Source organism: Cricetulus griseus, chromosome 10, assembly GCF_003668045.3.
Source record: "Cricetulus griseus strain 17A/GY chromosome 10, alternate assembly CriGri-PICRH-1.0, whole genome shotgun sequence".
Taxonomy (NCBI): domain Eukaryota; kingdom Metazoa; phylum Chordata; class Mammalia; order Rodentia; family Cricetidae; genus Cricetulus; species Cricetulus griseus.
In genome coordinates this window covers 15,251,874-15,277,008 of record NC_048603.1, presented here as the reverse complement: position 1 = coordinate 15,277,008, position 25,135 = coordinate 15,251,874, and the positions used below count along the sequence as shown (strand labels likewise).

Sequence of the window (25,135 nt, the reverse complement as noted above, 5' to 3'; positions counted from 1 at the left end):
CCACCTTCAGCTACATAGTTCAAGGCCAGCCTGGGCTACATGAGACCCCCAAAAGATAAAATAAAACATACCAAAAATAAAAGACAAAATAAGAAAAGGTAGGCAAAAACAACATGAAAATTCTTTAAAATTTTTATTCCATCCATCTATATCTGTCTGTCTGTCTGTCTGTCTGTGTGTGTGTCCACAGCACCACATGTGTAGAGTTCAGAGGACAATTTCGGGGAGCCAGTTCTCTTGTACCATTCTCATCCTGAGGACTGAATTCATGTCACTAATCTTGGTGACAAGTACCTTTACCCATTGAGCTATTTCACTGTCTCAGATATTCTTTGCTGAGCTGTAGGGGAAGCTGTAGCCACGCCTTCTTAGGGGCTGGCTACAGGAGTACCTGAGGGCTTGTGAGGGCGTGGTCAGAGTGAGTAGGGGGACTGCGATTTCGGTTTCGGTTTCTCTTTGCTTCTTGCTGTACAGACTACCACCGGCTGGCTGGTTCGCTCTGTAAGTAAGGCTTTTCCCTATTAAATATCCTTATATTTCTACCTGACTCCGTATTGGTAATTTCTTACTATACTGAGCCATCTCGCACCTGCCCCCAAATATTCTTAATGAGACTTACCTACACGTTAAAAAAAATAAATAGTTAATAAAGTAAATTTTGTGTTATGGGTGTTTCTAACAATTAAAAAGAAAAAGGAAGGACCTTCCAGGGAGAAAGACATGGGAAGTGGACCGAGAGACTCTCTGAGTGACTTCTAACTCTACGGTTGCCTTCTGCTCCATCCTTGTCAGACTTGGGTGTCAGAAATCAAAAGAGAGGAGAATACGAGGTATTTCCATGACCCCGAAACATATCAAGAAGTGGAAGATCACCTGCCTCCTGTTCGAGGCTCAGACGACAGTGCTCACAGGGGCAAGGTAGGCCTTTCCGGTACGGGGCTGGGTGGGGGGCAGTGTTGACAGGGGCAGGGTGGTGGCTGTGGCTTACGGGGATATATATATATCTCTGTCCAATCAGTATAAACCACCGTGACCTCAGTGTGGAGGGTTTCCCTGTGCTGCACACTGTGACCTCAGTGTGGAGGGTTTCCCTGTGCTGCACACTGTGACCTCAGTGTGGAGGGTTTCCCTCTGCTGTACACCGTGACCTCAGTGTGGAGGGTTTCCCTCCCCTGTACACTGTGACCTCAGTGTGAAGGGTTTCCCTCCCCTGTACACTGTGACCTCAGTGTGGAGGGTTTCCCTCCCCTGTACACCGTGACCTCAGTGTGGAGGGTTTCCCTCCCCTGCACACTGTGACCTCAGTGTGGAGGGTTTCCCTCCCCTGTACACTGTGACCTCAGTGTGGAGGGTTTCCCTGTGCTGTACACCGTGACCTCAGTGTGGAGGGTTTCCCTCCCCTGTACACTGTGACCTCAGTGTGGAGGGTTTCCCTGTGCTGTACACTGTGACCCCAGTGTGGAGGGTTTCCCTCCCCTGTACACTGTGACCTCAGTGTGGAGGGTTTCCCTCTGCTGTACACTGTGACCTCAGTGTGCAGGGTTTCCCTCTGCTGTACACTGTGACCTCAGTGTGGAGGGTTTCCCTCTGCTGTACACCGTGACCTCAGTGTGGAGGGTTTCCCTGTGCTGCACACTGTGACCTCAGTGTGGAGGGTTTCCCTCCCCTGCACACTGTGACCCCAGTGTGGAGGGTTTCCCTCTGCTGTACACTGTGACCTCAGTGTGGAGGGTTTCCCTCTGCTGTACTCCGTGACCTCAGTGTGCAGGGTTTCCCTCCCCTGTACACTGTGACCTCAGTGTGGAGGGTTTCCCTGTGCTGTACACTGTGACCCCAGTGTGGAGGGTTTCCCTGTGCTGTACACTGTGACCTCAGTGTGGATGGTTTCCCTCCCCTGTACACTGTGACCTCAGTGTGGAGGGTTTCCCTGTGCTGTACACTGTGACCCCAGTGTGGAGAGTTTCCCTCCCCTGTACACTGTGACCTCAGTGTGCAGGGTTTCCCTGTGCTGTACACCGTGACCTCAGTGTGGAGGGTTTCCCTCTGCTGTACTCCGTGACTTCAGTGTGGAGGGTTTCCCTCTGCTGTACACTGTGACCTCAGTGTGGAGGGTTTCCCTGTGCTGTACACTGTGACCCCAGTGTGGAGGGTTTCCCTCTGCTGTACTCCGTGACCCCAGTGTGGAGGGTTTCCCTCTGCTGTACACTGTGACCTCAGTGTGGAGGGTTTCCCTGTGCTGTACTCCGTGACCCCAGTGTGGAGGGTTTCCCTCTGCTGTACACTGTGACCTCAGTGTGGAGGGTTTCCCTGTGCTGTACACTGTGACCCCAGTGTGGAGGGTTTCCCTGTGCTGTACACTGTGACCCCAGTGTGGAGGGTTTCCCTGTGCTGTACACTGTGACCTCAGTGTGGAGGGTTTCCCTCTGCTGTACACTGTGACCTCAGTGTGGAGGGTTTCCCTCTGCTGTACACTGTGACCTCAGTGTGGAGGGTTTCCCTCCCCTGTACACTGTGACCTCAGTGTGGAGGGTTTCCCTGTGCTGTACACCGTGACCTCAGTGTGGAGGGTTTCCCTCTGCTGTACACCGTGACCTCAGTGTGGAGGGTTTCCCTCCCCTGTACACTGTGACCTCAGTGTGGAGGGTTTCCCTGTGCTGTACACTGTGACCCCAGTGTGGAGGGTTTCCCTCTGCTGTACTCCGTGACCCCAGTGTGGAGGGTTTCCCTCTGCTGTACACTGTGACCTCAGTGTGAAGGGTTTCCCTCTGCTGTACACTGTGACCTCAGTGTGAAGGGTTTCCCTGTGCTGTACACTGTGACCTCAGTGTGGAGGGTTTCCCTGTGCTGTACACTGTGACCCCAGTGTGGAGGGTTTCCCTCTGCTGTACACTGTGACCCCAGTGTGGAGGGTTTCCCTGTGCTGTACACCGTGACCTCAGTGTGGAGGGTTTCCCTCCCCTGTACACTGTGACCCCAGTGTGGAGGGTTTCCCTGTGCTGTACACCGTGACCTCAGTGTGGAGGGTTTCCCTGTGCTGTACACTGTGACCCCAGTGTGGAGGGTTTCCCTGTGCTGTACACCGTGACCTCAGTGTGGAGGGTTTCCCTGTGCTGTACACCGTGACCTCAGTGTGGAGGGTTTCCCTCCCCTGTACACTGTGACCCCAGTGTGGAGGGTTTCCCTCTGCTGTACACTGTGACCTCAGTGTGAAGGGTTTCCCTGTGCTGTACACCGTGACCTCAGTGTGGAGGGTTTCCCTGTGCTGTACACTGTGACCCCAGTGTGGAGGGTTTCCCTGTGCTGTACACCGTGACCTCAGTGTGGAGGGTTTCCCTGTGCTGTACACCGTTACCTCAGTGTGGAGGGTTTCCCTCTTTTGGTTTTTCAGTTGCTCCTCTTTTCCTCTCCTTTCTTTTCCTCTAACTCCTTCCCTCTCCATCTTTCTTCCCTTTCTTTCTTTCTTTCTTTTTTTGGTGTGGTACTTACTAGAGTTACTTGGAACCTCTCACATTCAGCAAGGGCTGTACCACTGAGCTCTACACCTCTTTTACTTTTTATTTTGAGACAGTGTCTCCCACAGTGTCCCGAGATGGCCTTGAACTTGTGGCCCTCCTTCCTTATCTTCCCAAATGGCCCGGATGCCCTCTTGTGTAAGCTGGATCTGATCACTTGGTGATGGAAATGAAGCTGCCTTTTCTGAAGGCTTGCATTTTGGGGCCAACATCTTTTCATCTTTCCCCGTGCTCCTCCTCCTCCTCCTCCTTCTTCTTTTTGGTTTTCTGAGACAGGGTTTCTCTGTGGCTTTGGAGGCTGTCCTGGAAGTAGCTCCTATAGACCAGGCTGGTCTCGAACTCACAGAGATCCACCTGCCTCTGCCTCCCGAGTGCTGAGATTGAAGGTGTGCGCCACCAGCGCCCGGCTATTCCGACTCTTCTATTCCAGCCCATTTTTTCAGAGCATGAAAGATACGGCTTGGTGTTTGGGACTTTGGGATCCAATTCTGCCTATCTGGTAGAGGTGCAGCGGCTTCGTCACATGTAATCAGCTGACTACATACGTTAAATGGCAGGCAGACAGGTTACGCACATAGAGACAGACGGCCCTCGGCTCCTTAGTGCATGTGCTTCTCCTGTTTTCATTCTTTTGCGGTTGGTCCGTATTTGGTCTTGTATATCACCACCTTTTAACTCAAGGCTCTCACAAAGAAAGGGTCCACTTAAAGTCAAATTGCAGCCTTTTTGGCACCCGATCGCCTTGCTATTTCTGACTACTCAAGGCTTTCAATTCTGTGTTCCTGCTAGTCTTACAGTTTTGTTGTTGTTAACTTACATTTATTTATTATTTTGTTTTATTTTTTTGAGTAGGGTCTTCCTATGTAGCACTGACTGGCCCTGAACTTACTGTGTAGACCAGGCTGTTCTCAAATTCACAGGAATCTGCCTGCCTCTCCCTCCCAAGTACTGGGACTAAAGGTGTGTACCATCATGCCTGGGCTATTTATCTTTTATTTTGTGTACACACACACACACACACACACACACACACACACACATACACTCACACACACATGCACACACACACACACATACACTCACACACACACACACACACACACACACACACACACACACACACACTTGAGGGCAGGCTTATACCGTAGTACGTGTGTGCCGGGCCAGATCTGGTAAAATGGGTTCTTTCCTTCCACCCTGTGGATTCGGGAGACTGAGCTCAGGTCTGTTTTGGTAGCAAGTCTGTTTACACATTGAGCCATCTAACTGGCACCCCCCCTTTTTTTTTTCTAGAATCTTCAGTTTTATTTCCACATCACTTTCCATCACTCTGTTCTCTGATAATTTACCTTCCTGGACTTCTCTGCTCCTCATTAGGGTTACACTGGCCGTTTGGGATGCTGCCATCTGTAACCAAGGAACGCTTAATTACTAATGGAGCAAAATGGGCTATGTCTATGCCCTAAACCGTAGCAACATAGAATAATTGACCTGGTCTTTGTTTTTATGTATTTATTTATTTTTGATTTTTTGAGACAGGGTTTCTTTATGTAGCCCTAGCTGTCCTGGAACTCACTCTGTAGACCAGGCTGGCCTCAAACTCAACAGAGATCCACCTGCCTCTGCCTCCCAAGGGCTGGGATTAAAGGCATGTACCACCAACGCCTGTGTTTTTAGTGTTTTGTGTGAAAAGCTAAGAAGTGTGCAGAAAGCCTTGTACTGAGCAGGAAATAAACTTTTACAATGCATCTCAACAGAAGTACTGTGGGCCAGCAGGATGGCTCCCCTGGTAAAGGTGTCTGCCACCAAGCCTGATGACCTGAGTTCAATTCCAGGGACCCCACTCATGGTGGAAGGAGGGAAATTTTAGATTTTAGATTTTTTTTTAAATTTTATTTTATGAGTATTTACCTGTGTGTATACCTGTGTGCCATCTGCATGCCTGGTGCTGTCAGAGAACAGAAGAAAGCATCAGATCCCTAGGAACTGGGGTTAGCTGCCATGTGGGTGCTAGGAACTGAACTGGGGGGGGGTGGAAGAATAACAAGTGCTGTTAACCTTCTCATTCTGAGGAATTACACACACACACACACAACAGACACACACACACACAGAGACACACACACACACAGATACACACACACAGACACACAGACACACACACACAGACACACACACACACACACACAGACACACACACACACAGATACACACACACACACACAAACACACAGAGACATACACACAAACACACACACACAGCGACACAGACACAGACACACACACACATATACACAAACACACATACACACAGAGACACAAACACACACACACACACATACACACACACACACACAGACACAGACACACACACATACACACACAGAGACACAGACACACACACACACATACACACACACACAGAGAGAGACACACACACACACACACAGAAAGAGACACATACACACACATACACACAGAGACACACACACAAACACACACATACATATACACACACACACAGACACACACAGAGACACACAAACACACATATACACACACATACACACACAAACACACACAGAGACACACACACATACACACAGAGACACAGACACACACACACATACACACACACAGAGACACACACACAAACACACACAGACACACACACAGACACACACACACACAAACACACACACACACATACACAGGCACACATATACAGGCACACACATACACACACAGGCACACACACACATAGGCACACACACATATACACACACACACAGGCACACACACAGAGAGACACACACACACATACACACGCACACACAGAGACACACATACACACACACACACATAGACACACACACACAGGGACACACACACATATACACACACACACACACACACACACACGAGCGTGCACACCTGTAGAATTCTATTCTCTATGAGGGTGTTGAAGAACCACCTGGTTTTTTTTTGTACGTGTTTTGCCTTTTTGTACATATGTGCACCGTGTGTGTGTGTGTGGGGGGGTGTTGTGAGCCACCGTGCAGCTGGGAACCAAAAGCAGCCAGTGTTCTTTTCTGTTGAGCCGTCGTCCCAGCCCTAGTACTCCAGTGTCTGTCTCTACAGCTCTTTTTAACAGCTAAGTTGCGCCACTTGTTTTAGTTTTCTAACAAGCTGGTTGGTTTAAAACAGAAGGAATGTGCGTTACGGTTCCAGCCCTGGGGCATTGCGGGGCCTCGGTCCCAAATGGAGAGGAGGAGGGGATGGTCTACGCGCCAGTGTTGCTGGGCATCCTCGGCTGTGACGGCTGAATCCAGGCTCCACCTCGCTCTTCTCAGCCGCCCCCCCCCCCCCGTCTTGGAGCACTCCTCGGGAAGCATCCGAGGATGTGTTGGGGGCGACGAAGTACTCCCCAGGCTATGGCTATTGTGGTTTTCCCCCCGGTGCAGCACCTGCCCTGCTTCCCCGACACCAGCAGTGGGTCTGCCACCTAGCTTGGGTCGCTTTGCCCCTGAACAGCTCACTGGAGCCCTTCCCTGCAGTTTCTCTAAGGAGGGAAGAGAGGAGGGCCGCAGACCTGTTGTTCTCTCTGTTGTTCTCTCTGTTGTGCTCCATGTCTCCCAGAACATAGCCATCCGTGAGATGAACTCAGCCTTCAGCCGCAGCACCATCCTCTCATATGTTGGGCTAAGATCTGTTTGATTTTGTTTGTTTGTTTGGTGTTTTGTTTTGTTTTGCTTTTTTTTTTTTTTCCTCTGTGGAATTAGTCCAAATTGAGTGTCTGTCATGACAAACAAAAGAGCTCTGACTAATGCAGCGAAATCGTTATTCTTGTTCTGTAAACACCTGGGCTCTGGAAGAAAGATTGAACTATTTGCTACTTTCATTTTAAGAAAACCGTTAATTAATGCTCACACTCGAGTTTTCAAATATGTCCTTAAAAAATCTGTGAGATTGTACTACTGGTTAATTTGAAATCCTGTCTTTTACCTTAGTATTTTATAATATCATGATAGTGGTGTTGTTCTAAACTCAGGGGGACCTTTTTCTTTTTCTTTTCTTTTCTTTTTTTTTTTTTTTGATCCATTCCATTTATGTATTTCAATCCCATGGCTCACAGTGCATTTATAATAAGTCCTGGTGATCTTAGAACTGACTATGTCACGAAGTATGATCCTATTCTTTCAGGAAACCTACTCTAAAAACAAGCCAGCTAAGAAGAAAGTCCCAAGGGATTATGCTGAGTGGGATAAGTACGTTTCACATTTCTTCACTTAAAACTTGTCTCTGAAACATTGTCTACTGTTAGATTCTACAATTTAAAATATTATAAACCTGAGAAATCAAGTGTACCAAGTTACGGTAGTAAAGTTACCATTTACCAAACACTTCCTACCCCCCCCCCCTTCTTGTTTCTTTTGAGACAGGATCTCACTGTGTGACCCAGGCTGGCCTCAAACTCAGAAGTCCCCTGCCTCAGTCTCCCAGTTGCAATAATTACAAGCATGCACTACCACATCTGGCTCAGCTAAGCACTTTTTAAATTTCATTTTTTAATAATACCTTTTCTGCATCCTTTTGTTATAAAAACCAATCACAAAACTGGTTAGATTTAAGTCTGGTGTGGGTTTTGTTGTTGTTTGACTTTTTTTTTTTTTTTTCCAAGACAGGGTTTCTCTGTGTAGCTTTGGAGCCTATCCTGGCACTTGCTCTGGAGACCAGGCTGGCTTTGAACTCACAGAGATCCACCTGCCTCTGCCTCTGCCTCCCGAGTACTGGGATTAAAGGCGTGTGCCACCAACACCGACTTTTTTTTTTTTTTTTTTTTTTGAGACAGGGTTTCTCTGTGTAGCTCTGACTGTCCTACAACTCACTTTATAAACCAGGCTGGCCTCGAAGTCACAAAGATACACCTGCCTCTGCCTCCCAACTACTGGGATTAAATGTGTGCACCACCACTGTTCTGCAAAACAGGTTAGATTTAAAAAAAAAAAATTATATGGCTCTTACCATATAATGCTAGCTGACCTCAAACTCTCAGAGATCCACCTGTCTCTGCCTCCCAGAGCTGGGATAAAGAGTGGGTGCCACTGTGTCAGGCAATTGCTTAAGAAGAAATAGAAATAATTCAAGGAGCGAATCTATGAAGAATGTATTGCCTAAGAGTATAGACACAGTTACAGGGTGAACATTGGTAACACAAAAATCCAAAGTCCAAATGTCCCCGAGTCTGAAACTCTCAGCACTGCCAGTGGGTAATTTCACACCATGAAACTTCTGTTTCCTTCATGAAATTAAAGTATTACATGAAACTGTGTGTAGGTTACATGTATGGGAAGCAGACAGGAATGTCGTGTTTTAACTTGTGGCTTCCCCATAGATCTCGTTTGGTATATGCAAATATTTGCCAGCATTAGAAAAAAAAAATCTTAACCAGGCAGAGGTGGTGCATGCCTTTAACCCCAGCACTCAGGAGGCAGAGCCAGTAGGATCTCTGTGAGTTCCAGGCCAGCCTGGTCTACAGAGTGAGTTCCAGGACAGCCAGGGCTACATAGTAAGATCCTGTCTTTGAAAAACAAAAACAAAAAACCCCACAAACAAACAGAAAAACAAAACCAAACCACCAGCTCTCAACTCCAACACAGAGTCCCACACATGTACTTTGTCTTCAGATACAGTAATGAGTTTTGTTTCTTACTTGTAACATGCTGTTCATTTTCCCCCATTTTTGTTGTTCTGTCAGATTTGATGTGGAAAAAGAATGTTCAAAAATTGACGAAGACTACAAAGAAAAGATGATAGTAGACAACAAGGCTCATTTGTCTAAAATTGAGACAAAAATAGACACAGCAGGTAATAAGAGAAAATGGGAACAATGAGTCATTTTCTGACAATTTAATTACAGTAAAAACTTGCCAGCTTAGGAAACATTGTCTTTGAGAACGATTGATTTCCATTAAAGTTTGTAGATTTTTGGCCAGGGTTGACCACTCCCAGCAAATTTATTTATGTCTTTAATTACTCAATTTTGTTTGAGACAGGGTCTCACGTAGCCCAGGTTGGCCTTGAGCTCTGTATGTAGCTAATGATAGATAACCTTGGCATTCTGATCATCCTGCCTCCATTGTCCTAGAGCTGGGATTACAGGTGTCTACCTCTGTGCCTGGCCTTCTGAATCACAAAGCTTGCATATAAACCCATTTTTCTTAGAATATTCTTTTGCTTTCCGTTTCCCATTTTCAATCCTCTTCCTTTAAAATTATTCATTTTTTTTTTCCTTTTTGCATCAAATAAAAGAAATGGGGCAATCTGTTGTCCGAAGTCCATACAGAACCTTTAAAGCAAAATCTGGCGTAAGACAACTAACCCCTCAAAAAACTAGGGGGTGATTAGAAAAGAAGAAATAGCTCTGCATCCAGGAAATGTTTTGTTTTGTTTGATCTATGGCCTTCTACTCAGTTAAAATGAGTGTTTTTGGCGTGTGGGAGCACGGCTCCAGGGTAGAGAGCTTGTTGGGCGTGCCCGGGCCCCCGAGTTCTGTCCCCAGGACTGCCAGAAGACCAAATCACGCCAGCGTTTCAGCTTTTAGAGAACCTGCCTTCGGGTGTTGCCACCCATGTTTATTTCCAGGTCTCACTGAGAAGGAGAAGAGCTTTCTTGCCGATCGTGAAAAGGGGAAGGGAAACGAGGCTTTCCACGCAGGGGATTACGAAGAGGCCATCATGTATTACACCAGGCAAGTCGGTTTTCACCTCACTGTGGCCCTGGGCGATGGCTCAGCGGCTAAGAGCACTGGCTGCTCTTCCAGAGAACCCAGGTTCAATTCCCACCACCCACAGGGCCGCTAGCAACCTGTTGTAACTCCAGGGATCTCACATGCAATGAGATGTTTTACTATTGGCTCTTTGAGGAGCCCACCACCCAGCTCCCACATAAATCACACCCGGAGTCTTATTCTTACTCATGAGTGTCCGGCCTTAGCTTAGCTTGTTTCTTGCCACCTTTCCTTAAATTATCCCATCTCACTTCAGCCTCGGGCCTTCCTTTATCTCTCTCTATCCTGTATACCTTTCCTTTCCGTCTCACTGTGTGTGGCTGGGTTGACTGAACCCCTCATTTCTCCTCCTCCCTGTTCTATCTTGCTCCTCCTCTCCCTCTCATTTCTCCTTCTCTTTATCCTCTCTGCCTGCCAGCCCCGCCTATTCCTCTCTCCTGCCTGGCTATTGGCCATTCATCCCTTTATTAGACCATCAGGTGTTTTAGACAGGCAAAGTAACACAGCTTCACACAGTTAAACAAATGCAACATAAACAAAAGTGACCCACCTTAAAATAATATTCCCCAACAATTCATTCTAAACAAAATAAAGTTTTAACTTTAACGCAGTAAGACTGTATATAATAAGAATCATACCTAAGAAACACTGCAACTATAACCATCTAGTCTTCAACTCCATCAAAAGCACAAAAAGTGCGTGGCAAATGACTTTCCAAAAACTCTAGAAATGACAGAGACATCTGACCGCCCGGGGAGGCACACACGTGGTCATAGACATACATGCAGCCAAAACAACCCTGCATGTAAAATTAAAGTGATGTTTTAATTATTGAAACCACATTAATAAACTGAATAGCCTATGTTGGAGTCACTTGCCACACCGTGAATTCACTTGCGACCCAAAGCTCCCCTCATTATCTTTTAGGACTGAGCCCATGCTATGATTTCTCTAGAAGCATCTTCCCTGACTTCCCAGCCAAGTTAGGTGTCTACTCTGTAACGGACACAACTCACCATCCCCTAGTTAGCCGGCTCGCAGCCCTCTGTAGCTCTTCTCAAAGGCACGGTTCAAATTGGTGTGGTCTGATACTGAAGGCACCATAAGTTCTCAGGGCAGAGCCCGCTTGCTGCGTTGTTTTGTAATGTTGTCTCCTCATTGCCCAATGAAGGCTTTGGCTCACAGCAGGCTTTCAGTAGAGACCTGTAGAAAGGATACCTGTTGGTGGTGCACGCCTTTAATCCCAGCACTCGGGAGGCAGAGGCAGGCGGATCTCTGTGAGTTCGAGGCCAGCCTGGTCTCCAGAGCGAGTTCCAGGATAGGCTCCAAAGCCACACAGAGAAACCCTGACTGGAAAAACAAAAAAACAAAAAAGAAAAGAAAAAAGAAAAAAATAAAGGATGCCTGTGGATTGCTAATTTAGTACAGCTGTCCACATTCAGTCAGGTGGACATCAGCCCTGCCACTCATACCTTCTCCCTCTCTCGCCTTCTCCCCCTCGACTCCTTTTTCTGCTAGTCTTATGAGCCCAGGTTGGTCTTGAACCTGTGATCCTCTGGCTCCCATGTTTTTGGTACTGGGATTACAGGCGCCCACCATCTCACCCAGCTGCTTGTCATTTTCTTGCTGTGGATTTTCACTAGTGGAGATTCTCCTGTCCATTACAGGGCGAGACATTTCCCTTCTTTGTTGCAAGGGGTCAACTAGTTGAAGAATTTAAGCAGTAGTGTGGTCAGAGAACTGCGGCCTGCTGCCTTCAAGCCTAGGGCTGACGCCTTACCTCTCTTGCCTTAATGTCCTCAAGGTGATAGAGCTCTAAGCCTGCCACCTTAGGGGCACTGTGGTTAGGACCAGGTGGTTACTGGAGACAAGACAGCAAGCCGACTATCTCGGCATGAATCTTGTCTGTCATTTACCAGCTGTGGCTATTGGCATACCTGAGATTTTCCAGTGCACATGTTTTCTCGTCTCCCAGTGGGCAGAGCAGTAATGCTCCCCTGTGAAGTAGCCCCATGGTCATGACGATTTCATGAACTATGTGTACTCAGTGCCTGCAGTGGGTGTACTGGGTATTGTTACATGGACTTGACACAAGCTAGAGCCATCTGAGAGGAAGGAACTGTATTTCAGTAATTTCAGTGACATTGGTTATATTATTTAGCTAGGACTGACATCCGCAAATACCACAGACCTTGTGGCCTGAATTTTGGAAGGCTAGAAGTCCAAACTCAAGGTGAAGGCAGGAATGGTTTCTGCAGAGGCCTCTGTCCTAGGCTGGCAGGTGTCTGTCTTCTTCCTATCTGCTCACATGACGTGCATGTCACTCTCTCTGGTTCTAATCTCTTCTTTTTATAAGGGTATCAGTTTTGCTAGACTAGAGTCCACACTAAGGGCCTCATCTTAACTTTTTTTGGTTTTTTGAGACAGGGTTTTGTAATGATAAATCTTTCCACCAATTTGCCTGAGCCCTGCCGCCACATTAAGGTCTCAGGTAACACACAGAGTCTTATATTAGGTACAATGCTGCTGGCCAATGACTAAGATTTCTTATTTGCTAGTTCTGTCTTAAGAATCACCCATAACTATTAATCTATGTATATTATAAACTTATCTTATTGAGGACACCGGCAGAATGCGTCCTGTCTTGCTGGCATTCACATGGTGACTGCACAGAGAAGGGAGGGGGAGGAAGAGAAAGCGGTTTCCTGCTTGACCCTGCTTATATTCTGAGTCTGCCATGCTATGTCACTTCCTGCCTGGATCACAAGACTACTCTTTACTACATTTCCCAGAATCCTCCTCGGCTCCTAGTCCCACCTAACTTGCTTCCCTATTGGCCAACAGTACTTTATCAACCAATAAGACAAACATTTACACAGAAGGACCTCCCCCCCATCAGGGTTTCTCTGTAGCTTTGGAGCCTGTCCTAGCTCTTGTAGACCAGGCTGGTCTCGAACTCACAGGGATCCACCTGCCTCTGCCTCCCGAGTGCTGGGATTGAAGGTGTGTGCCACCAATGCCCGACTAACTTATTTATCTTAAAAACATATATATTTTTTTTTGATGGTGGTGGTGGTGGTAATGGGTCGTATTATTTGTAGCCTTGACAGAATCTGGGTCCCTGGACCTGCCTGTGGGGATCATTATCTTGATTGTGTTGGGTTGGGACAACCCACCCACAGTGGGCGGTGTCATTCCCTGCCAAGGATCCTGGGCTGTACAGATGGAGAAAGGGTTCCTCTCAGCAGTGCACATTCACCTCCCTCTCTGCTGCCTGCCTGAGCACATGGCGATTTCCCACCACAATGGACTGTATTTGAACTGTGAGCCAAACAAGCCATTCTGCGTCAAGTTGTTTTGTTGTTGTGTTTTATCACAGTGACAGGAAAAGGGACTAAGGCAGTGGTGCTGGGGATTGGACCAAGGCCAGCACTTGGAGCTAGATCATTGCCTTAACCATCTCTCTAAAGCCTACATCCAAATATACTCCTATCCTGAGACATCATGGGCTTAGGATTTCAACATATAAACTTTCAAGGGACACAGTTCAGCCCTTGGACAGTCTATATTTATTTTTTAAGTATTTTTTAAATTTATTTATTTATTATGTATACAGTTATCTGCATGCATGCTTGCACACTAGAAGAGGGCACCAGATCTCATTACAGATGGTTGTGAGCCACCATGTGGTTGCTGGGAATTGAACTCAGGACCTCTGGAAGAGCAGTCAGTGCTCTTAACCTCTGAGCCATCTCTCCAGCCCCCAGTCTATATTTATTTTATGTACAATCTGTACCAGTTACTTTTGCATGGCTGTGACCCAAACACCCGGAAACAACAGCTTCAAGAAAGGAAAGCTTACTTTTGACTCCTGAGGGTTGAAGCCATGGTCGTCGGTTTGGCCGGTTCTGTTACCTTGGCTCTGAAGTGATGCTGGACATGTTGGTGGTGGGAATAAGCTGTTTACTTCATGGTGGAGATGGGAAACGGACAGAGATGGGGACATCCATGCATTGGGGGTGAAGAGAGAGAAGCCCAAGGGCACGGTCCCAGTAATCTACTCTTCAGCTAACCCTGACCTCCTCATGTTTCCAGAGCCTCTCACCAACCCTGCCACCAGTCCATGGGGACATTTCCTATTCTAACCACAGCATGACTGTAGCTGGCTCTCTCTGCCCGCGGCCTCCCTATAGCCAATCTGTTTCTCTCGTAGGAGCTTATCAGCCCTTCCCACTGTGTCTGCCTACAACAATCGAGCACAAGCAGCAATCAAATTACAGCAATGGAACAGTGCTGTCCAAGACTGTGAGAAGGCCTTGAAGCTAGAGCCTGGAAACATGAAAGGTAACCGGACAGTGAGCATCTTGTCTCGTCGTCCAGGGGGGGTCTCAGATTCCTATGTGTGAACCACTACCTCAGGAGCATTACTCTTTTTTTTTTTAAGATTTTATTTATTTATTATGTATACAGTCATCTTCCTGCATGCCAGCAAAGGCACCAGATCTCATCCAAGGCGGTTGTGAGCCACCATGTGGTTGCTGGGAATTGAACTCAGGACCTCTGGAAGAACAGTCAGTGCTCTTAACCGCTGAGCCATCTCTCCAGCCCCAGGAGCATTACTCTTAATAAACCTGGCTTGGAATTTAAGTCCTTCATTCCTTGAATTGCGGTAGCCAATCAAGAGATGGTGAAGGAAGCTCCCTGGAGGATTATGGGAAATCTACGCTAGCTTACAACTCCCTGACAACCCAAATCATTTTAAAAATTACAAAAATAGGGCTGGAGAGATAGATGGCTTAGAGGTTAAGAGCACTGGCTGCTCTTCCAGAGGTCCTGAGTTTGCCTCCCAGCAACCACACAGTGGCTCACAACCGTCTGTAACAAGATCTGGCGCCCTCTTCTGGCCTGAGGCACACATGCAGGCAGAATACTGTATACATAATAAATAAGTCTTTTTTAAAAAATTACAAAAATAATTCTCCTATCATGACTACTTCTTCAGGTGAATATAGTTTAGGGACCTGAATAAGAATGGCAATACACAACAATGAAGTCTGGCTAAGTGATTTATCCTTTAGGTTTTCACGGTTCACTCTAAGGCTAAAACTAAGTTACAGAATGAGAGAGCTTCGCTTAATTTCTAATTGTGTGTTACAATAGCATATCAAAATTCATCTAATACACCATTTCTCACATGTCAGAATTATAAAGACACTGTTCGAATATGCAAAGTTCCCTCTTATAAAGACCAAAGCACTAGGAAGATACATGTTGGTACTTAGAGGCATATACAGTTATAAATTGAAATCTACAAAAAAAATCTGGCATAGATTACAAAGTGCTCAGTTTCTGGCCCCAGTCGATGTGGTCACCAGGAGGACATCACGGTTCCACATGCTAATTAATTAATTAATTATTTTTGAGACAGGCTGGCCCAGACTTTCAATTCTCCTGCTTCACCATCCCAAAATCTGGGATTTAGGCCTTTGTCACAACCACCACACCCAGCTCTGATCACTTTCTAAAACAGCTACATAGAACTGGGTGAAATGCTCCTGCCTATAATTCCAGTACTTGGAGGGTGGAGACAGGGGGGCCAGAGTTAAACGGCACTCAGCTGTGCAAGGAGTTCAAGACCAGCCTATGCTATGAGACCCTGTCTCAAAAAAAATACTAAACCAAATCAAGCTGAACAAAAACAATCCTTCCCCCCAACAAACAAACAAACAAACAAACAAAAAACCCAGCTCAATCGAGTTCACTAATGTGCCCTGTCCTACCCTTTGCCGATCAGTGTCTACTAAATTTCCATGAGGAATCTTCTGAATTCCCAGAAAATGGTGAACCGAAAGCAGGGGTGACTAAAGGAAGCCAGGTGTTACTGTTCCACGCTGCCGAAGGGAAAGGCGTGCAGGTGGGACAGGGTGAGAGACAAGGAGCTGGCCAGTCTGGCGCTGCAGGAGGGCCAGGTTATTAATGGGGGGACTGTAGCTGCAGAGGGAGTCAGTTTTCTTCAGACGCGGCTCCTGAGAGGCACCCGTAAGAGTTAGAGCTGCATTTCTTGGCTATGATAAAACACCATGGCCAAGGCAACTTAAGAAAGAGAGTTTTCTGGAGGAGTTTGTGGTTCCAGAGGGAAAGGAGTCCAGCCTGGTAAGGGAGACAGAAGGAGCTGCAGGCACTGGAGAGAGGCGACTGGAAGCACGATGAGGCCTTTACTCTCCTACCCCAGTGTCACCCTTCCTCCTGTAGGGCCTCACCTGCTAAACCTCCCTGATGGGGAATGTCCTTCTGTGTATGTTCATCTTCTTGGTTGTTGAATAAAGTACTGTTTGGCCAATGAGGCAGCGAGTTAGGCGGGACCAGGAGCCGAGGAGGATTCTGGGAAATGTAGTAAAAGGAAGTCTTGTGATCCAGGCAGGAAGTGACATAGCAGGCAGACTCATGTATAAGCAAGGGCAAGAAGGGAGTCGTCCCCTTTTCTCTTGCTTTTCCTCCTGGTCTCTGCTCTGGAGTCACCGTGTGATCTCCCGGCAAGAGAGGGTGCCAGCAGAAGGCATCCTCTATAAGATAAGTCTTATAAAATATGCAGATTTATGATAATTAAGACTGAGCTAGGAGATGAGAAATCCTAGTCATTGGCCAAGCAGCATTTTGTACCTAATGTAAGTCTCTGTTTGTTACTTGGGACCGTAACGTGGTGGCGGGTGGAACTCGGGCAGCCTGGCAGAAAGCGCCCACATGGCGGGCAGGGCCCCGGTGGCTGCAGCAGTAAGACTTATCGTTACACCTCCCCAAATAGCCCCACCAACTGGAACCTAGTGTTCAAATACTGATGCCCTTGGGGGACATTTCTCATTCAAATCCCTACACAGCTCATGCTTCAGGAGCCTGCCCCATACCCAGACACATTCACACAGTGCTGCGTGGATTCAGGTTTTTGTTTGTTTTTAAGAAAAGAGCTCATGAAATTGGAAGTGAAAAGTTGTGGGGGAGCGGCCGGGCGTTGGTGGTGCACGCCTTTAATCCCAGCACTCGGGAGGCAGAGGCAGGCTGATCTCTGTGAGTTCGAGGCCAGCCTGGTCTCCAGAGCGAGTGCCAGGATAGGCTCCAAAGCTACACAGAGAAACCCTGTCTCGAAAAAAGAAAAAAAAAAGTGGGGGAGAATGCGGAAAGAATGGAGGGTGGATTTGACCAAAGCATGATTTGCATGTGTGAAAGTGTCAAGGAATGGAAAAGGCCACGCAGCCCCCTCCAAGTACAGCAGGGTTGTGCAGGGTTGCATTCTCTGTGCTCCACAGCACAGACCTGGGGCTCAGGCTCTTCCCACTGGTGTCCTGTGCAAACCGTTTTGAAGCCATCACACCGTATACACGTTAAACTGCCAAGCGTTTGTGTTGGTGTCTTTTCAGCTCTCCTGAGACGCGCCACTGCGTACAAACATCAAAACAAGCTCCAGGAAGCTGCGGAAGACCTGAAGGTAGTGCTGAGCGTGGAGCCTCATAACGACATGGCCAGGGTAAGCAGAGAAAATGATTTCTTAAAGCCGAGTTCTGTAACTTTCTGTTTCTGATTTTATTTATTTATTTGTTCTGGGGAATTTTAAGACAGGGTTTCATCATGTAGCCCTGGGCAGCCTGGAACACGATAGGGAGACTGGACTGGCAGTGAATTCAGAGAGATCTGTGGTGATTTTTGGTTTATGCTCTAACAAATAAAGCTTGCCTGAAGATCAGAGTGCTAAGCCAGCCATACAGACCAGGCAGTGGTGGCGCAAACCTTTAATCCCAGCACTCAGGAGACAGAGGCAGACAGATCTCTGTTAGTTCAAGACCTCCCTGGGCTACATGAAATCGATCCAGTCTAGAAGAGAAACAGAGCCCACACAAAGGTGATCCCAGCACTTGGAGTGACAGGCCTTTAATCCCAGGAGGTGGAGATAGGTGTTATGTAGGTGGGCGGGGAGAGGAATACAAGGTGGGAAGAGACAGGAGAGAGGAGTCTGAGGAGCGGTGCAGTCTGAGGAGATGCTCGCCCTTTGGTCTGAGCATTGGGAGAGGTAAGGATTCCAGTGGCTGGCCGCTCTGCGTCTCTGGACTTTCAGCTACCCCCACCCCTAATATCCGACTGGGGGCTTTTATTATTAAGAACAATTAGAATTCATGTTACAGAGATCCACCTGCCTCTGCCCCTGCCTCCCAAGGGCTGGGATTAACGGCCTGTACGTATACCACCACACCTAGCTGTTCCTGAACGTGTGTTAGAAGTGGTACCCGTCTTGCTGAGTAGGTTATGCTGAGGGTGAGTCAACAGCTAAGCCAAGTTCAGAGCTCTGAAGTGTTGAAATGGAAGAAAGCAAACTGTTGAGGAGAGCTTGTGCGGGGACCAGGGATAGCTCAGCGGAAGAGTGCTCGCCCAGCTCGCCCAGGATGCTGGCTTCAGCTCCCAGCACAGTCACTGTCCCCACCACTGCAAAACAGCAATTTAACAAGAAAGAAAGGAGTCACGCAGACATATGAAGCTTCCACTGAATAACAAGTATTTTCCTCTTCTCTATACCGATGGAGCCACTGCCTTTTCTCTGAGATAATCTCAATGTATTACCCAGAGTTCAGAGAAATCACTAGGTAGGGTTATGAGTGAGCACCGAGGCCACACAGGATGATGTTAGCATGGTGAGCATGGCGCTGGTAGCAGTGCTCCCTGAGTGGATCAGCGTAACTGCCAAGCCCCAGGAAAGATAGGAAATTTCAGTGGCTTCAGTGGCACACGTAAGTATCTGTCTTCGTTACTGCTCGTTACTGCTTCGTTACTGCTGTGGAGACACACCATGACCAAGGCAACTTATATTTAACTGAGGGCTGGCTTACGGTTTCAGAGGTGAGTCCATGACCATCGTGGTGGGGAGCACGAAAACCGGCAGGCATGGCGCTGGGGCAATAGCCTAGCGCGTATATCTTTGTTTTCTGTCTTTTATTTGTTTTTTTTTGAAGACAGCATTTCTCTGTGTAGCCCTGGCTGTCCTGTAACTCACTCTGTAGACCAGGCTGTCCTGGAACTTAGAGATCTGCACATCTCTGCCTCCCAAGTGCCGGGAGTGCTCAGAGAGCTAGAGCTTGCATATTATCCACAACCAGCCAATAGGGATGTGGACTCCTCAAAGCCCACCCCCAGTGACACACCCCCTCCTAATCCTTCCCAGAACAGATCCACCAAGGAGGGACCAAGTGTTCAAATATGAGCCTGTGGGGCCTTTCTCATTCGAACCGCCACTGTGTATCTTCAGTCAGACAGGAGGGGCTTTTACTCACAATCACCGTGTCCCCCTTGTTCCCAAGCCCCACAGTGATCTTACAGAGTGACCCGGCTCTGCATGATGACTGAGGAATCCAAATTTTAGGATTTCAACCACCTACACACACACACACACCACACACACCACACGCACACGCACACGCACACGCACACGGCGTGTATGAAGGAACATGAGGCAGAGTTCCTTGTAACTCAAGCCGCAGGGGATCGCACCCTCTTCTGACCTCTGCAGACACCAGCGTGCATGTGGCATACACTGTCACAGCACCAAATAAAATAATTCTAAAACACTCAATGGGGAGGAACTGTACACATGGTTTTCTCTTTGATGGCATAAAATATCTCAGAACTTAGAACACTATCCTCCACAGCCCTGTGTGCACACATCTCTGTGAGAGTGCACTCATCTCTGTGAGTGAACACATCTCTGTGAGAGTGCACCCATCTCTGTGAGTGTGCACACATCTCTGTGAGACTGCACTCATCTCTGACTGAACACATCTCTGTGAGTGTGCACTCATCTCTGTGAGTGTGCACACATCTCTGCGAGTGTGCACATCTCTGTGAGAGTGCACCCATCTCTGTGAGTGTGCACACATCTCTGTGAGACTGCACTCATCTCTGACTGAACACATCTCTGTGAGTGTGCACTCATCTCTGTGAGTGAACACATCTCTGTGAGAGTGCACCCATCTCTGTGAGTGTGCACACATCTCTGTGAGTGTGCACCCATATCTGTGAGTGTGCACACATCCCTGTGAGTGAACACATCTCTGTGAGAGTGCACCCATCTCTGTGAGTGTGCACACATCTCTGTGAGACTGCACTCATCTCTGACTGAACACATCTCTGTGAGTGTGCACTCATCTCTGTGAGTGTGCACACATCTCTGCGAGTGTGCACACATCTCTGAGTGTGCACACATCTCTGTCAGTGTGCAGACATCTCTGTGAGTGAACACATCTCTGTGAGTGAACACATCTCTGTGAGAGTGCACTCATCTCTGTGAGTGAACACATCTCTGTGAGTGTGCACCCATCTCTGTGAGTGTGCACACATCTCTGTGAGAGTGCACTCATCTCTGTGAGTGAACACATCTCTGTGAGAGTGCACCCATCTCTGTGAGTGTGCACCCATCTCTGTGAGTGCACACATCTCTGCGAGTGTGCACACATCCCTGTGAGTGTGCACACATCTCTGTGAGTGTACAGACATCTCTGTGAGTGTGCACCCATCTCTGTGAGTGTGCACCCATCTCTGTGAGTGTGCACCCATCTCTGTGAGTGCACACATCTCTGTGAGACTGCACTCATCTCTGACTGAACACATCTCTGCGAGTGTGCACACATCTCTGCAAGTGTGCAGACATCTCTGTGAGTGAACACATCTCTGTGAGTAAACACATCTCTGTGAGTGTGCACACATCTCTGTGAATGTGCACACATCTCTGCGAGTGTGCACACATCCCTGTGAGTGTGCACACATCTCTGTGAGTGTGCAGACATCTCTGTGAGAGTGCACACATCTCTGAGTGTGCACACATCTCTGCAAGTGTGCACACATCTCTGCGAGTGTGCACACATCTCTGTGAGACTGCACTCATCTCTGACTGAACACATCTCTGCGAGTGTGCAGACATCTCTGTGAGTGAACACATCTCTGTGAGTGTGCACACATCTCTGCGAGTGTGCACACATCCCTGTGAATGTGCACACATCTCTGCGAGTGTGCACACATCCCTGTGAGTGTGCACACATCTCTGTGAGTGTGCAGACATCTCTGTGAGAGTGCACACATCTCTGAGTGTGCACACATCTCTGCAAGTGTGCACACATCTCTGCGAGTGTGCACACATCTCTGCGAGTGTGCACACATCTCTGCAAGTGTATACATCTCTGCGAGTGTGCACACATCCCTGCGAGTGTGCACACATCTCTGCGAGTGTGCACCCATCTCTGCGAGTGTGCACCCATCTCTGCGAGTGTGCACCCATCTCTGCGAGAGTGTATACATCTCTGAGTGTGCACACATCTCTGAGTGTGCACACATCCCTGCGAGTGTGCACACATCTCTGCGAGTGTGCACCCATCTCTGCGAGTGTGCACCCATCTCTGTGAGTGAACACATCTCTGTGAGTGAACACATCTCTGAGTGTGCACACATCTCTGCGAGTGTGCACACATCTCTGCGAGTGTGCATACATCTCTGCGAGTGTGCACACATCCCTGTGAGTGTGCACACATCTCTGCGAGTGTGCACACATCTCTGCGAGTGTGCACACATCTCTGTGAGTGTGCAGACATCTCTGTGAGAGTGCACACATCTCTGCGAGTGTGCACACATCTCTGCGAGTGTATACATCTCTGCGAGTGTGCACACATCCCTGCGAGTGTGCACACATCTCTGCGAGTGTGCACCCATCTCTGCGAGTGTGCACACATCTCTGCGAGTGTGCACACATCTCTGCGAGTGTATACATCTCTGCGAGTATGCACTCATCTCTGAGTGTGCACACATCTCTGCGAGTGTGCACCCATCTCTGCGAGTGTGCACCCATCTCTGCGAGTGTGCAGACATCTCTGTGAGTGAACACATCTCTGTGAGTGAACACATCTCTGAGTGTGCACACATCTCTGCGAGTGTGCACTCATCTCTGCGAGTGTGCACTCATCTCTGTGAGTGTGCACACATCTCTGCGAGTGTGCACTCATCTCTGTGAGTGTGCACACATCTCTGCGAGTGTGCACTCATCTCTGTGAGTGTGCAGACATCTCTGCGAGTGTGCAGACATCTCTGTGAGTGAACACATCTCTGTGAGTGAACACATCTCTGCGAGTGTGCACCCATCTCTGCGAGTGTGCACCCATCTCTGCGAGTGCACACATCTCTGCGAGAGTGCACACATCTCTGTGAGTGTGCAGACATCTCTGTGAGTGAACACATCTCTGTGAGTGCACACATCTCTGCGAGTGTGCACACATCTCCGCGAGTGTGCACATCTCTGTGAGTGTGCACTCATCTCTGTGAGTGTGCACACATCTCTGCGAGTGCACACATCTCTGTGAGTGTGCACACATCTCTGTGAGTGTGCAGACATCTCTGCGAGTGTGCAGACATCTCTGTGAGTGAACACATCTCTGTGAGTGAACACATCTCTGCGAGTGTGCACCCATCTCTGCGAGTGCACACATCTCTGTGAGAGTGCACACATCTCTGCGAGTGTGCACCCATCTCTGCGAGTGCACACATCTCTGTGAGTGTGCAGACATCTCTGTGAGTGAACACATCTCTGTGAGTGCACACATCTCTGCGAGTGTGCACACATCTCCGCGAGTGTGCAGACATCTCTGTGAGTGTGCACTCATCTCTGTGAGTGTGCACACATCTCTGCGAGTGTGCACCCATCTCTGCGAGTGCACACATCTCTGTGAGTGTGCAGACATCTCTGTGAGTGCACACATCTCTGTGAGTGAACACATCTCTGTGAGAGTGCACACATCTTTGAGTGTTCACACATCTCTGCGAGTGTGCACACATCTCTGCAAGTGTGCACACATCTCTGCGAGTGTGCACTCATCTCTGCGAGTGTGCACTCATCTCTGCGAGTGTGCACTCATCTCTGCGAGTGTGCACTCATCTCTGTGAGTGTGCACTCATCTCTGTGAGTGTGCACATCTCTGTGAGTGTGCACACATCTCTGAGTGTGCACTCATCTCTGCGAGTGTGCACTCATCTCTGCGAGTGTGCACGCATCTCTGTGAGTGTGCACTCATCTCTGTGAGTGTGCACTCATCTCTGAGTGTGCACACAGAAACATCTGGAAGCTCATCAAAGTGTCACTCTTGTTAAGTGGGAGGGAGGAGCCCGGCTGTTTTCCTTCTCAATGTGTTCTGTGCGTGTTCGGTGTTTGACGTCATGGCTGCGCCCGAGTGCTCAATGCCCGAGCAGCCAGAAGAGGGCGCCAGAGCTCCAAGAACTGCAGTCACAGATGGTCGCGAGCAGACACGTGGGAGCTGGGAATTGAACCCAGGTCGTCTGCACGAGCAGTCAGTGCTCTTAACTGATGAGCTGTCTGTAGCCCCACTTTGTTGTTGTTATTACTGTTATTTTGTTATTCACGGTTCATTTATCAGTTTGCCTATTTTACGGTGGGCGTAAGTCATTTTAACCAGATAAAACGATGAAATTGTTGTAAAAAGGAAACTAGATGAGTTTTAAAGTCTTCTGCTTGTTCATTTTAAAGTAGCCTCATATTCTTACTGAAGAGAATGACTTTGATGCGCTGTAGAATGTTATCTTAAGGCTCGTTACTTTTGTTTATGCTGTGGGACGTTTGTTTAATGATGCAGAGATGGGTTTGATGAAATAAAATTCACCTGCGGTCAGGAGGCTGGGTCAGCAACTGGCTGACAGGAAGCTCTAGGGAGGAGCCAGGTGGAGAAGGGGCCATAACCAGGGGTGAGACTGACTGAGTGCAAGGGCTTCTTGGGAGCCTCGGAAGAGGTTAGGTAGGTGAGCCGCTTGCTATTCAGCGTCTCTGGGAAGCCGGATTCCCGCTAACGAATCTTGAGTTCGTTAGCGGGACAGAGATTTGAGTAAGCTTCCCCAGTAGCTTCCAAAGATCCGGTGCCTGTGGGAATTGGCTTCAGTTTTGGTGGCCTAGCCACTGCTGGTAGCCACGGAGTTGCAGTTGCTGAATAGGATAGCCGTAGCTTAAAAGGCAACAGTAATTAAAAAAAAAAAAAAAGAAGAGAAAAAAACCCAACAGCAACAGAATCAACTAACCTGGGCTCACAGGACTGAACTGACAACCAGGGAGCCCGAGTGGGACTGACCTAGGCCCTCTGCGTATATGTTAGTTGTGTAGCTTGGTCTCCTTGTGGGACGCCTAACAGTGGGAACAGGGGCCATCCCTGGGAAAAACAAATGATTGTGTTCTTTATTAAAAGAAAAACGATTATGTTACAGAAAATCCTGTCAGAGATTGAAAGCGATCTGAAGAAACCAGAGTCTGCCTCTGAGCCCCAAACCCAAGGGAAAAGGATGGTTATTGAGGAAGTGGAGAGCTCGGGGGATGAAGGTGAAAAGCAAAGCAGAGATAAACCTGAAGACGGTGGTGGAGACACAGGTGAGACGTCTCTTCTTTCTGGTTATTGCGAACTGCTGTTTCCATCACGAGGCTGCTTGAGGAAACTGCTGGTTTCCCGAACTTTGCTCTAGCTTTACCTTAAAGTCTCCGGTCAAGTTCAGCCCTGCTTTTCTTTTTAAATTTATTTTACAATCGTGTTTTACATGCCGGGTAGGGGCACACGTGTGGAGGTCAGAGGACAGCTGTGCATGAGTCCTGGGGTTGAACTCGGGGTGTCAGACTTGGTACCAGGGCTTTGACCAGCTGAGGAGGGGGAGCGGGGAGTTGTTTTTTCGAGACAAGCTTTCTCTGTGTAGCCCTGGCTGCCCTGGAACTCGCTCTGTAGACCAGGCTGGCCTCGAACTCACGAAGATCCACCTGCCTCTGCCT

At 48.1% G+C, this 25,135-nt stretch overlaps 1 protein-coding gene across 1 annotated transcript in view; it reads left to right on the top strand.

Annotated features, from left to right (window-relative positions):
- The window catches only part of LOC100756676 (sperm-associated antigen 1), a 57,470-nt gene that overhangs the window by 6,325 nt on the left and 26,010 nt on the right, over positions 1-25,135 (top strand). The window contains exons 3-9 of the mRNA XM_035449652.1: positions 793-918; positions 7,716-7,780; positions 9,271-9,380; positions 10,158-10,263; positions 14,516-14,646; positions 17,715-17,821; positions 24,586-24,745. Coding sequence (XP_035305543.1) covers positions 793-918; positions 7,716-7,780; positions 9,271-9,380; positions 10,158-10,263; positions 14,516-14,646; positions 17,715-17,821; positions 24,586-24,745 — 805 coding nt within the window. The remainder of the gene's footprint in view (positions 1-792; positions 919-7,715; positions 7,781-9,270; positions 9,381-10,157; positions 10,264-14,515; positions 14,647-17,714; positions 17,822-24,585; positions 24,746-25,135) is intronic.